Source organism: Microcaecilia unicolor, chromosome 2 (assembly GCF_901765095.1).
Source record: "Microcaecilia unicolor chromosome 2, aMicUni1.1, whole genome shotgun sequence".
Lineage (NCBI taxonomy): Eukaryota > Metazoa > Chordata > Amphibia > Gymnophiona > Siphonopidae > Microcaecilia > Microcaecilia unicolor.
Window position 1 is genome coordinate 266,881,734 of NC_044032.1, and position 16,563 is coordinate 266,898,296.

The following is a 16,563-nucleotide window of genomic DNA, read 5'->3' on the forward strand; positions in this document are numbered from 1 at the left end:
ACATGCGGTAGCTGGTGGGGATCCCAAGCTCCGCCAGCTGAAGTCTTCCCCCTGATGGTAATGAAAGCATTACTCTCCACGATACCGGCACCTGTGCATTCTCAGTTTTCAGTCATGCCTACTTTAGACTGCCAAGGTGGAAAGAAGCGTTTTCTCGACAGCTGAGATGATATTTTTTTTTTGGGGGGGGGTGTGGAGGAGAACACTTGGTCCCACCCACTTCTTGCTTAGGCCCACCCAAAATCTGTTGCCTAGCTACACCTCTGATATAAGGTCTTGTTCATCCCACAGCCAGTCAGTATTCCAGGCTCTAGCAGGTAGCTAGGCTTGTGTAAGCTGGGTCTGATCTGAGGTGTTTGGCACCCAATTCTGGTGTACCCACAGGGTGTTGTTTCTATCCTCACTTCAGATTGCTGAAGCACATTTCAGAGGATAGCTTTTGTACATGACATCTAGATAAAAATGCATTTTCCAAAATACCGAGCCACTTTAAAGGCTCTGTTCATAGGGTCTTTAGAAAATGCATATAGCATTGCCAGAGAGCCACATCTATTTGGGAGGCATATTAGAAGCCATTTTGCAAAACATTTAAAAGGAACAGCATCACTTTAAGACTTTGCACTATAAGTATAAAAATCACCATGTACAAGTGATAGATTTAAACTGGATGTCCACAGGTAACTGGTTAGGAGCTGAGCTCACTTAGGCCCTCATGATCAAAAGCAAACTCCGGCGCTAGAGGCTGTTAACGCCATACTAGCGCCGGAGTTTGCTGCCGACCCATGATCAGAGCCCTCGAGCGTGTGAAACAACGCACTCGAGGGCTCTTAGCACAAGTAGCATGCAAATGCATGCTAAACAGGGCTCTTAGCGCAAGTAGCTTGCAAATGCATGCTAATCAGCACTTAACGCATTCATCCCCAATGATCAGCGTCCAGCGCGCCAAAGATTGGGTTGCTGGCTGCAGTAAAATCTACGCCAGCTCTGAGCTGGCGTTAGGGTTTGTGCCGATCATTGGGGAGGAATGGGTCTCCAGTCCCCCGAACCCCAGAAAATATCAAGTGACCGCCGCCGGCCAAACCCTCTCCCAGCGACCGACCGGGGGGGGGGGGGCTGGAGGTCTGGTGGGACCGGTGGGCCTCCAGCCCAACCCAGCTCCCCCATCTAGTGTTATCCTACCAATCCCTGGTGGTCCGTGAGGATTAGAAGTAGTACTAGTAGTGAGAACCCCCCTCCCGGCCCCCCTACCTTTAGTTGGAGGAGGGACACAGCCTGCCTCCCTCCTCTTCCAGTCGACAACGCGGCAAAATGGCGGCGCCCAGCCCCGCCCATTGCATCCTGGGCAGTCGCTCGCTGGGTGGAAGAGGGTTTGGCTGGCGGCGGCCACTTGATATTTTCTGGGGGCTTGTGGGGGCTGGAGACCCACTGGATCTCCAGCCCTCCCTGAACTTGGGGGGGGGGGGGTGAGATTGTCGGGGGGACCGGAGGTCCACTTGACCTCCAGCCCCTGTTTTGCCTTGCTCGGGGCAGGGGTAGTCAGTGCGTGGTGGTCCCATGGACCTCCAGCCCCTGTGTTTAACAGGTTTGGGCTTTTGACAGCCCAGACCTGTCAAACAAGTGCAGAATTGTGCAGAGCGCATGCTCAGGCACAGTTCTCCCGCACCTCTACCCCTTGATCAGAGATAATAGCGCTGCTTAAATTTGCATGCATTATCTCTGATCATCGATGCAGAAAAGCCCTGTGCTGTTCCAGCGCTATTTTTAGAGTGCTGTTTGGAACAGCGTGGGGCTTTTGATCATGAGGACCTTAGTATTGAGTGCCGAACACCTGGGAGATAAGCACATGTTCACTATCAAGGTCTCCTCCTCCAGGGCTTCCTGGTCTTGTCTCTGGTCTACTCTGGCTCTTAATATGCTTGCCTTTGGTTTTTGTAGTGGGTAGAATATGAGCTGCCCTACCTAAAGGGTATAGCATGAGCATTGTAGGCAGCAAGGCAGAGGCTAAATCATAGCTGCTGTTGCAAAAGCTTTGGAAGCAGAACAGTTCTGTTGAATGCTCCTATACATCTGTTCCTTCCAGGCTACTCCAATGAGTCCTATACGAATCAAGGTGGACCCCTCTCATGATGCCAGTAAGGTGAAAGCAGAAGGTCCTGGCCTCCATAGGAGTGGTAAGTAGCAATCGGAGGTCAGTGTGTCAACTGAGCACCCAGTCACCATCATTAAGTGTTCCTAGTCCCATCCATTGGCATATGTATGTAAACCCTGTAACTTGTTTTACAGTACCTGTCAAATTTGCTTGTTGGCAGAATGGTTTGTGTGTTGGGGGGGGGGGGGGGGGCGTTCTACTCGTGTTGATGTTGGCACATAATCTGTCATAATTGAGACATGGTGCAAAATAGAATTGCTATGCTAGCCATTCAGAGTAATAAGTTAAATTTGAAACTTACTGCTCTGGAAAGCAGCAGAATAATTAAATTTGACATCCTCTTAGACACTGAACAAGCATGGTTAATGACGTTATCTTTGCCTCTTAGGAGTAGAAATTGGGAAACCCACTCATTTCACAGTTGGCACAAAAGGGGCTGGCAAGGCCAAGCTGGATGTGCAGTTCACTGGTCCGGCTAAGGGAGACGCCGTGAAGGACTTTGATATAATTGACAACCATGACAACTCATACACGGTGAAATATACACCTGTTCAGCAGGTAGGCAAATGCTGCCATCTTGTCACTTTCTGCTCCATACAAGGCTATGGGGCTAATTTTCAGAGCACTTAGACTTACAAAGTTCCATAAATTTTGTAAGTGAAAGTGCTTTGAAAATACACCTCTATAGCTCTTGTATATCTGGTATGCTATGGATGCTGTTTCTCCTAAGTACTCTTTCCTGTTTTCTACTCCCCTGTCTTCCTCTACATCTATCTGATATCCTGACTTCATTCCTCCTTCACCCCCTCCAGTCTCCTTTTTCCATATGCACCTACAAACCAGTTTTCCTATTCCTTACTCTTCTGTTTCTCATCTCACCAGCCCCAGCTCCTATCACTCAATCCCTTTTCACATCCAGTCATTAATGTCTTAACTCCCTGCTCCCATACAAACTCCCCTTTCCCATTTTTTAACTCTCCTTTCAGATTAGTCCCCTTTTTCTGCAGCCCTCCAGTTCCTTCTCTCAATTTTTTTTTTTCTGCACTCAATCCCACAATCTTATAAATCACATGGTCCCGGCTGTTCTCCATAGTCATTGCTCAGTCTTGGTTCCAACTATTCCACCTAATCCAAGTCTTCTGCTTTTCTGTCCTACTCTACCTGAGTCTACACAATGCTCCCAGTACTCAGCCTGACCTTGTCTTCTGGTCTGCTACCCACTTCGTCTCCACCTGTCAGTCCTCATATCTTCCCTGCTGCTTCCCCTCCACTGCCTTTTCCACCATACTGATGTCTCCTTCCCTACATATGTCCTTGCTGATTCCACCCTCAGCTCCTACCTACCCTAGATTTAAAAAAGGACAAGGCACCATTTTCCACCAGCATGATGAAGTGCCTTGTCCCCCTTTCTCCAATGTGTAGGGCAGCTCGAGCTGCAAGAGGGAACATGCTCCTGCTACCCTGAAGGGGCAGATGAGGCAGACTTTGGCAACCTTAAGCCACTGCTTCACTGGCTCTTGCCCTATTACATTACCAGACCTTTCACAGGTACTCGGTCCAATTGTGTGTGTTTCTCCTTGCCCTGCTTCAGGTTGAGTGTTCATTACCGAAGGAAAACCCTTCCATGGGTAGAAGTCTCTCAGTCCAGCAGCTTTGTCATACTAGGGTTTGAAATTTAGCTTCTCCACTAATTGGAACAGCATCCTGTGTAAGCCAAAGCCATATTACATGGACCCAAAAATTGCTGCTAAATTTCTTTCTTTATGAGTTTTAGGATGACTGGTCTCCTTTCAATTTTTCTTTTTTCCTGTAGGGTAATTTGGGTGTCGGTGTGACCTATGGAGGAGACCATATACCCAAGAGTCCCTTCCCTGTGGGGATTGCCCCAACACTGGACCTTAGCAAGATTAAGATATCTGGACTGGGCGACAGTATGTATCCAGCAACAAAGGCAATTCTTTCAATATAGAGGGTGGCGTGAGGAAAGATGTGTACCTATTGATTTTAGATTGGGTTTTCTGCATGTTTAATGACTACTGGCCTTCTCTTTTCAGAGGTGGAAATTGGCAAGGACCAGGAGTTTACAGTGAAGTCTAAGGGAGCAGGTGGCCAGGGCAAGGTGGTCTCTAAGATCACTGGCCCTTCAGGCAAGCCTGTATCCTGCAAGGTGGAGCCAGGCCTGAGCTCTGACAACAGCAGTGTAAAGTTTATACCACGGGAGGAAGGGCCATATGAGGTGGAGGTCACCTATGATGGTGTGCCCGTTCCTGGCAGCCCCTTCCCTGTGGAAGGTGTTCCACCTACCAATCCCTCCAAGGTAAGAAGTTTCGTTTTGGGTTTTTTTTTTTTTTTTTAATTGGACACATCTCCATTTTTTTTCATTGTATTTCATTCTCCTGGTTTATCAGCTATATTGTCAAGTTACTATTAACTTGGGGTGCAAGACTGCTTTCAGTGACTTAAAGATAGTAATGTTGATATCTCTTATCTCAATATTGTACAAGTTCTCATTGCCTGTTGCATTATCTCTTGCAGGTGAAAGCCTATGGCCCTGGATTGAAAGGAGGTACAGTAGGCAGCAATGCCCCCTTCACTATTGACACAAAGGGAGCTGGGCTAGGTGGCCTGGGCTTGACTGTGGAAGGGCCCTGTGAAGCCAAAATAGAGTGCCTGGACAATGGCGATGGTACCTGCTCAGTATCCTACCTCCCCACTGAGCCAGGCGACTATAATATAAACATCCTTTTTGCTGAAACCCACATCCCTGGCTCCCCCTTCAAATCAAAGGTTGATTCAAGCTTTGATCCATCTAAGGTGAAGTGCTCGGGCCCTGGGCTGGAGCACGCAAGGGTGGGTGAGGCAGGCAAGTTTGTTGTTGACTGTTCAAATGCTGGCAGTGCTGAGCTTACTATAGAGATCATTTCGGACACTGGCATGCAAGCAGAAGTCCATATCCAAGACAATGGAGATGGCACCTACACAATTACATACATCCCCCTCTATCCTGGTATCTACACAATCACCATCAAGTATGGTGGGCAGATGGTGCCCAACTTCCCAAGCAAGCTGCAAGTGGAGCCTGCAGTCAACACATCTGGCGTGAAGGTTTACGGACCTGGGGTAGAAGGGAAAGGTAAGACTAACTGCAGTAACATTGGAAGCATTGGCTTTCAGCTAAAGGTATTAGAGCTTAGGTTTGAAATTCTCTAGAATTCTGCCTCTGACCAGAGGCAGGTTTTTTTTTTTTTTTTTTTTTTTTTGGGTGGGGGGGGGGGGGTCAGAAGGATTCTGGTTCTGTTTTTGGCAGTAGTAATCTAAGTTGTCAATTCAAATACAGCTGGTCGGGATATTAAGTGGTAGGTAGAGGAAAGCAGTGGGAACAGAGTATAAAAACACAATGCAGATCCCCCTTGGAATGGTAGCAAACTATAAAGGAAATTAGAAAATCTGCACAGAATAGTGACTTATTTACCCCGGGATTCTGATTAAGGCTGACAACAGAACGGCAGTAGGGCATTGATATGCAGAAGCTGTGGGGCAAGGTTGAAAGTTGAATTGGCCAGATAGCTTGGCTACATTCATGTAATGCAGAATATAAGGAGCAATAGCCTGCAGGAAGGCTAGAAGATCCTCTTTGCCAGAGGGTGATAATGGCCTGTCTGTTTTGCTCAGCAGCCCCAGGCTACGTGAGACCCATAGTTACTAGGAGTAGATGAGATTCTGTAACTTGCTAACTGCTTTTTCAGTCTTGCATGGCTCTTCCCTGTTTTCTGTGCCCTCCAGGAGTGTTCCGGGAAGCCACAACAGACTTCAATGTGGATGCACGGGTCCTGACCAAGACTGGAGGACCCCACATCAAAACCAGGGTCTCCAACCCCTCAGGCAACCTCACAGATGCCTTTGTGCAAGATAATGGGGATGGCACCTACAAAGTAGAATACACTCCTTATGAGGAAGGTATGTTGATCTCGTCCTATGCTGGTGTCTGAAGCAATAGGGTTAGTGATATACACCGATGGTATTAACCCCTTCATCTAGTGATTCTTGAGATATATAAGCAATAGTCCATCATTACTATAAGTAAAAACAATACTTTACACATGTGCTCTTTGAAATTTCTGAATGACACAGAGAATGAATCTCTGCAGGGAAAATATAAGTAAGCAAAACTGTGGTGACTAGCAGGGAAGGGACAACAAGACACAAGTTCCAAAGAATGATTTAAAATTCAACTGTACAATTTACAAAGATTTCATGACCTGATCACAGCCACAGTTAGGCAAAATATGCCTCGGGGCCAGAACTCTAGAAGACATACATAAAACAATTAGATGATAAACCTACGTCTCAAATATAATGTCAAATATTTTAAACATATAGAGGTCTGACTTGATTAAAGATTAAAATCCATATTCTATTATCTAGGGTTCCACTATTCCAGAATCTGTGGGATAGCCCTGTCCAACAGGTGGCTAGAAAATTGAAAACCTGAGCCAAGACACATCTCTTGGCATCCAGTTGAGCTCTTCTGTATTTTCTGTCTCCAGCAGGTGGCTGGACACACTTTTCAGCCTCCGGGTTCTGAGTGATTTGCTCTTGATCAATTGGTCCCCAGTTGAGCTTTTTGGGTGGCTTGAGTCTGCAGAGCCATATCTGGAGGTCTTCAGATCCCTGTCTGTGGTGCCTCATAAATTTACTTCTCTCCCTTCATGGAATTCTCCTTTTTTTTTTTTCTAGCACAACTTTCTGGGGGGGGGGGGGGGGGGTTGCTGGAGAGCATGAGATAGAAGATACTCTCATCTGTGGCAAGACTTGTGGAAATGAGCTGGGGGGGGGGGGAGCAGCTGGCAGTGCTAAATATGATTAAAGTTTGACAATGAACAGAGGGCTGCAAGTTCTACTTGGTGCAGGGTAGAGATCTTGACTTCGCTTGGGACATGTTGTGTTGCACTGGTGACGGGGTCAATGGTGACTCCCAAAGAGGCAGTTAAGCAGTGTTCCCACTATGGGACCCACCAGCTGGCATCGGGGCATTGCAGTGCATGAAAGCCGGGAATACCACAGGACACTGAGGAAATGGTCAACAGCAGCACCAAATCTTTGTATTTCGTGCAGCATCTGAATGTCGGGATGTTCAGGCTCTCGAGCAGGGCCAGTTAGCAGTTTGATGCCATTTTGTCAGGGCCGACTGGCAGTGAGGAGCAACCTCTGGCTGATCAAGTGTGGAGCACAGCCAGTTTTACAGCTTTGGGGCCCAACAGAGCATTCAGCTGCATCGGGATCTTTGTTTTTTTTTTATTTTTCTGCAGTTTATATTGCTCTTACACCAGGCCTATTTACTGAAGCAGGGACAGAGTTTCTGCAAGGTGCTTCAGTTTCTCGCCCCTCTGGCTCTTGAGATCTCATTTAGACATCCAGGAATGGGCAGAAGAGGCTGTTCCTGCTTCTCCCTTCTTATGATGTGGCCTCATGTCTATTCAGAGGAGCCATTGTTGAAGCCGATAGAGAAGGATGATCCAAAAGTACTGAGCTTTCATAAAGAGGAGCTTAGTACTCTATTTCTGAGGCACTGGCAGTGCATCCATTGAGGAGCCTTCTGTAGGAATAGTTGAGGAATATAGAGGCAAGACAGGTCATGTCAGTTGAATTCATATTTCTTCCACTGATTTGGTATAAACAATAACTGAGGTTAAGGCTGCTGCACATGACCACATATAGCAAACCTCTGAAGTTAGAGCTCCACCTGCTGGTTGATGGACATAACCCACAAGTCTCTGGATTGATCTGTTGGAACTAATGGAAAGAAAATTATCAGGTAAGGACTAATTTTACCTTGCAGTTCCAGGAGCGTTAGTTCCCCCACATCTAACAGATCATGAAACTGCAGCTATGGGTGCAAGCTGGGCAGCTTCAAAGTCACTGTACCCTGTCCAGCTTAAAAAGCTGGTTCAGAGCCTATGTGAGCCAGTAACAGTGCTGACCTCCACTTTAAGAAAACCCAAGGAAAGCAAGTGCTATTATTCATAACCTGTTAAGTTGTGTTTTTTCAGAGAGGCCCAAAGACATGCCTTCAGTGAGGTCCTGCTCTATCCTAACCATCGCCAACTGCAACCCACACTCCCACACCAAAAAAACCTTAAATTGATAAGCCCAATATTACCAAAGGAGATTGGGGGTCCCTGCCCCACCTCAACATCCTGCAAACACTCGCAGGCAAAATTAGTTTTTTTGTTTTTTGTAATCACAGGAGCGTGTTCATCTTAACAGCTTATGACTCCACCACGATAACCACCCTTACCAGTGTTTCAAATCTCACCTAAGCTGCTGAAATAGATGGATAATTCAATGAAAACACCTGTCAAGTCCCTCAGAACCTGAATCCCTAAATATTTGAAACTACGCATAGCCCACTGAAAGGGAAAGCTTTGCTACAACTGTGCCTCATCCTCCTCCATTAATACCAATTTATAGTTTACCTTAAATCCAGACAGCTCACTATAAACCTGCAAGTTGAGCAACGTTAACCTAGGTGATCTTGTACAACATTAAAACAAAAAAAAAGTGAGAGCGCAATTTTGTGTCCATGCTCTTCCCACCTGGACCCACTGGATATCATCCAAGGAGTGAACCCATTCTGCAGATGGTTCAAAAGTGCAAAAAAGGGGGAACAGTGGGCATCCCTGCCTAGTTCCTCACACAATCAAGGAGTCATGTACCCTCCATTTATCCGAAGGCAAGCTGACAGCCTCTTATACGATTGGTGCAGCCACCCTATAAATTGTGGCCCAAACTCCAAGACATGCCAGAGAGATTCAAATGAACCTTTCAGAGGCCACCTGCTTGCATAGAGATGGAGCCAGAGCCATCCACAAGTTTAACGTCCTGTGAATATTATTGGCTACGTGCCAACAGGCTACAAACCCAGACTGGTCCAAATGTATTAGTCCAGGGAGCACTTGACCCAACCTTTCAGCCATAGTGTTTAAGATTTTAACATCCACATTTAAGAGAAATCGGCCTGTAGGAGGCACAGACTGCCTGATCTCTTCCCCAGTTTCAGAACAGAAATCCTTGCTTCCTGCATGCTCTCTGCCAACTTCCCCTTTGTAAAATTACCTACCCAAAGAAGGGGGGCCCCCTTGCCCACAAAACACCTTTTATAACTTTGGGCAGTAAAGCTGTCCAAACCCATAACTTTGCCCTCTGCTAATCCCTTAATAGCCCACTGTATCTCCTTAAGAGAGAAGTGGAGACTATATACTCAATTATAAATAGATGGTAAACTAAGCAAAATGGAACCTGAAAGAACCATTCTGTTAGCTGTATAATCAGCAAATGGATTAAAGTTTAAAAAAGCAGAACATATAACATTCTGTTAAAGGATAAATGTCCCATATAATCTCAACATAAGCATTGTATAGGTCACTCAAGTTTTTGAATATGCCTGCGTTTAGTTGTGGCAATTTGCCAATAAGCTTTCTACCTTTAAGACTGTTAGGTCCATGTTATGTGTAGAGTTCTGTATGACAAATTAGCTAAACTGCCTGTTGGATCAATACAAGACCTCAGTCTAAAATGCATGTTGGTATCTAATCTGTGTGGAAATGTAGCACCACATCGGTGTGCTGAATGATTCTCGTTTTCTTTTGTTCCTATACTACATGCTTTGCATTCCAAGCTCTATTTTGAACGTCAGAATAGCCCATATTTTCTGCAGAGTAGCTACATAAATGTTGGTGCTTTGATTTTTTTTTATGCAGCTCAGCTGTACATGGTTAAGCCATGTAAGCTCATGGCAGTTCTTTTGCATTAAAATTAAATTCCTGAGCAAAAAACTGACCTTTTTGCCTATATGTTGAACTTTAAAAAGTTAGTCCAGCTGTGCATACAAATTTATTTTTAACTTGAAACAATTTTTGACGACTATGCAAGAACCGATAAGAAAATGGTCTTACACAATTCCAAAGAACATACATCAGGAAGGTTCAAAATGAGGATGTCGAGCTTTACCCAGGAGATACACTAATTGTTTTGCATCATCAAATTTTCTCCCCTGCCCCCCCACTCCCTTCAATAAACTAAACCTTACTTAATTTACCTCCAACTAGTTGATCAATTTAGTAGTGTCCCCGCCACTCCCTCTGCACAAACATAGTTACAGATTCTGCTCTGTAGATTGGACCTATACTCTTCCTGTCCCGAACTATCCTATCCCTTCCCTTCCCTGTGATGCGCACAAATTTATTTTAAAATGACTGTGCACTGTCCTCTTCAAATTGTGCACCAGGTTCACAAAGAATCTATTTTTGAGTTACCATAGCAATTGAGATTTAATACTTTTTTCTGTCATGTAGTAACTATTCAGATAAGTAGCACATTGGGCTTGGCTTGTGCTAACTATATTTTTGATTTATACTAGAGTACACTTTATTGCCTTTCAGATAATCAAAACTTCATACGTAAACCAGAAGTACATGCAAAAAAAAAAAAAGCAAACATAAATAGGCATTTGGATCCCATGGGTTTGACAATATGGACTATAGTTGTATAATCGATAACCTTCGTAATATTTGAAAATGTTAACCAATCTTTAAAATGCTTATTTATATTTCAAGTGCCAGGTTTACAAAAATCCTCATTTTGGTAGGACTTTAGATTACCATAGTCATTTATCTTTTATGCAATTTTAATATATTTACTTGTCACTTTCTAGTTATGCAAGTTCATAGCATAAGTCAAGACCAATGTTTTACTAATGAGTATATTCACTACATTTTTTGACCTATACATTTAAGTTGTACATGCTTAAGCCATAATTTTTTTTTTTTTTTTTTTTTGCAGTTTTTTTGAATTAGCTATATAAATATTGGTACTTAATTCAAAATGGTTCCAGAATGTAAAATAGCCCATATTGTCAAAGCTTAGAATGTAAAGGGGGTGATAGGGGAACAGCATATTCTAAAATATGAGGAGAATCGGCACACTGCTGCAGTATGCAGTAGTACATTGTCCACACAATTAGATAAAATATGCTTTTTAGACTGACACATAGCTAAATTTATCCATTGGAGTAATACATATCTGCACTCTGCATTTAACATGGACTCGAACACACAATGTTAAGGCGTTTATTGTAGCAAATGCAGGTATATTCAGACTTTAGTGTGGTCCATATGATGAGCACAATAGGTTGTTTAGGGTTATTTGACTTGATACTGTCTTGCTTGCCTTTGCAAGCAAAGTGGCTTGCAAGCTTAAGGAAGGAAGGGAAAGACATTGTTCAAACAGGAAAGAGAACCATAGTAAGTGTACTACACAATCAAGGAAACAGATCAAAGCAGGTAGGAACTGTGTTAATAGGAGCCAACTTTTCAAAATTATTGGGAATGCCAAGCCCAATGGAAATAATCCTTCCCTGAACACATACAAGCAATTTTCTCAATTTTGGGGGTACTCACAACATCCAGAGTCTGCTCATATGACTGTGTTCACTGGACAAGCAGACTTTATGGACTCCATATGACCATGAAAAGTGCAACTAAGTCTTAAGCAAAGCCTTAAATCTAGGGAGCAAAGTCAGATCACAGGGAGAGACGAGAGTATTCCAGTGTGGAGGAGTAGTGAACAGAGCATGTGGATTAGTCTGGCTCACTGCTGACAGAATAGCAAGCTTAAAATCATGAATACTATGTAAAGAATGAATGGGGGTGTGATAGGTAACGTCAGAAAAGGAGCATATCAGAACCTTCAGTTCTGAAACCAATTGGTAGCCAGTGATCAAATTTCTTAGTGCAATAATTTTTATGGTAGTTTTTTACAATCTGTAAGTCTTCAATCTGAGACTGCTTATACCAATGTAGACTATTAAAATAGTGATCTATCACTTGTTCTTTGACTAAATATTAAACAGTGTAACAAAGGCAAACCACTGAACTGTATAATATCTGCTCTGGCAGTCTAGATTTCGGTGGCATTTGATCTTGTAGATCACACCATTCTGGTGGGTTTAATTTTCCCATCAAAGCCACCACCCAATTATTCAGCAGCGAAGCAAATGTCTTCGTACTGTGACTTAAACAATAACCAGACTCAGATGCAAGACCTTGGAATTTACAGTATGCTGAGTAGAAAATCTTTTCAGCCAGGTTTTGAGATAAAGGAGAGATTGGAAACAGGTTGGTAGACTGATTCTTGGGAACATTGTATGTGCAATCCTGAAGAAATCCACCTTTGGATTCCTCAATTGTAACTTAATCACAGGGTAAACTATTGATTGGAGACCAAACTAATTAAAGTAAACCATGCTGGGTTATTGAAAGCCACAGAAGGAATGGGGTCGAATGGGCAGGTGATACTGCTCAGGAACGAGTCATTGCAACTTGGGAACAATTTTAATATGCTTTTAGGGGAAATATAGTGACCTAATAGAGGGTCGTGTGAAGGGTGACACAGGAACTGACTCAAGAAATTAAAATCTTGTCCAAAAGTGTGCCAAATATTTTGGCTGATTAGTCAAAAATGATCAACTAATGAATTAAATTAGAGGTGATAAGAGCACTTTAGGTCTGTTTGCACTGTTAACTTCTTGAAGTGTAAATCAGCTTTTAGTTCATTGCAGCTGGATATGATAAAACTGGTGTCTGCTTACATTTCAGCAAAAATAGTGGGGATTTAGACCTCATCCAAAGTCTCTTGGCACAACACACCAAGGTTGTACCAAAGGTTGGCTGACTTAAGATGGGCCTGCACCATGTGCAGTGCGGCAATCTTATCCATTACTGAAGTGAAAATGAGTCCCAAGAGGAGGGATAATTCCTTCTCTCTTCTGCTTCAACTGGTATCGTTTCCAGAATAATTTTGAAAAGGAACCAGAAAAATGGTCTTCCCAAGATGCAGAGGTGACGACAGACCAGGAAAGAGCTAGATCCAAAGTATCAGCTGAACAAATCCAAAACACATACTGGGTGAGATCCAGATCAGAGAGGAAGTGCTGGGGTCAACACAAAAGCTGAAGTTGCCCAGGTGGTGAGGAGAATATGGAACAATCTCCTTTTATAGATAAAAGTTGCAATAAGAGTAATTATACTCGTACATGTTAATTGTTGTGCTCTAGTTGATCTAGTGATAACTATATATGTATATATATTTTGCAATATCTGATGCTTAAACAAGTGAAGCTTAAATCAATACATGTGGTTGGTTTTACCTATTAAGCAGCAACATATTGGAAAGCTATGAGATTTAGAATTTTTTTTTTTTTTTTTAAGGCATTTGTTTCAAACTTTTAAAAAAATATTTTTATTAAAGGTTTTAAATACATTGTGACCAGCTCTTATAGCAGTCATTTTTGACATCTGATTATAAATGATCCATCTTATGGATAACCTTCAACACCGGAGGCGGAAGGGGGTTCCTCCAGGCAGATGCTAGAGTAATTTTTCCTACTACAAACACTGAGGCTAGGTGATGTGTAGTCAGAGGAATCCCAATGGGGTAAAAGTGCAGGAGGCAGGTCTGTATGTTAGGACATGTCCACCAAATATCGAAATATACCTCCCACCTCCGCACAGCCCCTCCAGCATTGACCAGATCCCTGATTATACATTTTTTGCTAATCTATTGGGGTGAAATACCATCGATACAGCATTTTGTAACTATTTTCAATTAAAGAACTGGAAACAGAGACTTTCAACATGTATCCCAAAGCCCTCTCCCAGCATTTGAATTCATAGCTAGCCCCTAGATCTCCCTCCCATCGCTGGATATATCACAGTATAGAGGTGTGATAAGAGAGAAGTGCAGCATATATATGGGGGAGACATCCCCTATAGTTCCCCCCCCCCCCACCCTCTAAGAGCACATTCCAGAGCCGTGTCTTCTAGAGCCAACTCCTCTTTGGCCCTATGAGAAATATAGTCCTGTATCAGAGTTGTTTCAAACTTTTTAAAGTAAATGTGCACTAGTGTAGAATGTTAAAATTTTGTATATCTGGATGTTTAGTGTTTTTACATTGTAATAAGCACTGAGTCAGAGTTGGGCAGTAGTAGAATATAAATTTGTTATCCAGTTGCTGAAATTTTCATTCCATTGGCTGTAAAGACTTGGGGTTGTATTTCGTTTTAACTTTCCATATTTACCTGCTTTCTATTTCTTCTGTACTTGTCTCTTGAATCTAATTAGCATTGTATGTTGTCACTTGTGTATGGATTTGTGATTGTATTTGAGGTGATGTAGATTCTCTTCCTTCTGTCTTAGCTATATATTGTATAGCTGTGGACCCCTGAGGTAGGCATATTTTGGCAAAATGTGGCCATCAGGTCATCTTCATACAGTCAAGATACTTGTACATTTTATCATCCTTCTGAGTGTTTGCGGTCTTGGGTGTCCCTTCCCTGGTAGCTACCACTGTTGTTTTTCCTTACTCTTGAAAACTGTCTACTGTTTATGCAGGTAAAAATACATAGTTCAACAATGCATATACCTTTACCCCAAATTCATAGGAAACATAAAGTGCATATGGTTTTAGTCAAAGTATCGGCACAAAAAGCTAATGTGAGTGTGTGCAGGTACTTGCACATCATTCTTCGAATTGCTTATTCTTGCATGATAAGAATTAATGCAAAAGCCCTGGGCAAAACATACCCCCAGACTATTTTTATAGTGTCACAATACCTGCAGAGTTGCTCTCAATTTCCTGTAAGTCCTCGAAATAGGAACAGATGAAGTAAATCTTAAACAAGAAAACCAGGAGATTGCTTGCATTATAGGTTTTCTTAGACTTATGTGTATGTGGTTTATTGGCTGGCAATGGTGCATGAAGATTTAAGTCACGTCAGTGGGTCCTCACTTCATATTTTGATAGGCATCCACTCTGTTGATGTGACCTATGATGGTAGCCCAGTCCCTAAGAGCCCATTCCGTGTTCCTGTGACAGAAGGTTGTGACCCCACCCGGGTCAGAGTTCATGGACCTGGAATACAAAGTGGTACTACCAACAAGCCAAACAAGTTTACTGTGGAGACCAGGTAAGGGTGTCTGTATGACTTGCTCTTGCAGAATTGTCCATTGGCAACTCCTAAGGAAACAATAGCAGTGTCCTGGGAATAGGCTAGGGGTCTGACATCTTTGGCCTACCCATCTTGCACAGTCAAAAGGAAGACCAGCTGTATGCTTTGGGGGGTGCAGTTTATTGCATCAGGAAGTAGCCTGTTCATGGATAGCTCTAGTGGTTCTGAACCCAGTCCTCAGGACATATCTAGCCAGTTGTTTGTATAAAGTGGAGGTAGTACATAGTCATTTGCATATGATCCTGAAAACCTGACTGGCTTAAGTGTGTCTAGGTGCATCCCGAGGACTAAGTTGAGAACCACTGCTCTAGAGTAATGCAGGAGGAAATGTAGTTGAGGTGTTCTGCCTTCATTCATCCTCATCCTCCCATTACCATGTTGCTGACCCCAGCTGTGGTATCAAGAACAGGGACTACTTAGAGTTAAGAGTCCAACAATCTTGCCTGAGTGTTAACGTCCTCTTCTTCCAGGGGAGCTGGTACAGGAGGCCTAGGCCTAGCTGTTGAAGGCCCTTCAGAAGCCAAGATGTCCTGTATGGATAACAAAGATGGCAGCTGCTCCGTGGAATACATTCCTTATGAGCCTGGCACATACAACCTGAATGTCACTTATGGTGGTCACCAAGTGCCAGGTGAGTAGCTATCTTCAGTGCTGCTGGGCTTTTGTTCTTGTGCTTGCAATTTTTATTTATTTATTTTTTTTGGGGGGGCAGCTTAGCTGCAAATGCAGAACCCAGTCCAAAGCTACTTTATAGACCATTCCACACATGCTACAGGTCAGTCACATGATTAGAGGCCACTTCTACCAGTTTTTAAAGGATATGGTGAAAGTGGAATAGGAATTGAAGCTACAAGATTTGTAGCTCAAGTATTGTTCATATTCTTTTGCATGTTTATAGACATTTCTCATGGGGAAATGCCCTAGGGTGTTCACAGAATTGTCACTTTCCCTTTTCCTGCAGGAAGTCCTTTCAAAGTTCCTGTTCATGATGTTGTTGACAGCTCAAAGGTCAAGTGCTCTGGCCCTGGCCTGACTCCAGGGGTTTTGCGAGCCAATGTCCCCCAATCCTTCAGTGTGGACACCAGCAAGGCTGGTGTGGCACCTTTGCAGGTCAAAGTCCAGGGGCCCAAGGGTGTGGTGGAGCCAGTGGAAGTGGTAGACAATGGAGATGGGGTTCAGACTGTGAACTATGTACCTACCCGGGAAGGGCCCTACAACATCTCCGTGCTTTATGGTGATGAAGAGGTACCAAGAAGGTAACTTAGAATATTTAGCTTGGGGGGGGGGGGACACAAGTACAAGTTTTTGGGCACAGACATCTGTTGGAATTAAAACTGCCTTCGATCT

At 43.5% G+C, this 16,563-nt stretch overlaps 1 protein-coding gene across 4 annotated transcripts in view; it reads left to right on the forward strand.

The window, feature by feature from the left end:
- The window catches only part of FLNA (filamin A), a 165,948-nt gene that overhangs the window by 129,081 nt on the left and 20,304 nt on the right, over window positions 1-16,563 (forward strand). For all 4 annotated transcript variants that reach the window (XM_030194125.1, XM_030194127.1, XM_030194126.1 and 1 more), the window contains exons 18-26: window positions 2,081-2,171; window positions 2,538-2,707; window positions 3,963-4,080; window positions 4,204-4,466; window positions 4,685-5,282; window positions 5,933-6,106; window positions 15,012-15,174; window positions 15,687-15,847; window positions 16,178-16,472. In XM_030194125.1, coding sequence (XP_030049985.1) covers window positions 2,081-2,171; window positions 2,538-2,707; window positions 3,963-4,080; window positions 4,204-4,466; window positions 4,685-5,282; window positions 5,933-6,106; window positions 15,012-15,174; window positions 15,687-15,847; window positions 16,178-16,472 — 2,033 coding nt within the window. The remainder of the gene's footprint in view (window positions 1-2,080; window positions 2,172-2,537; window positions 2,708-3,962; window positions 4,081-4,203; window positions 4,467-4,684; window positions 5,283-5,932; window positions 6,107-15,011; window positions 15,175-15,686; window positions 15,848-16,177; window positions 16,473-16,563) is intronic.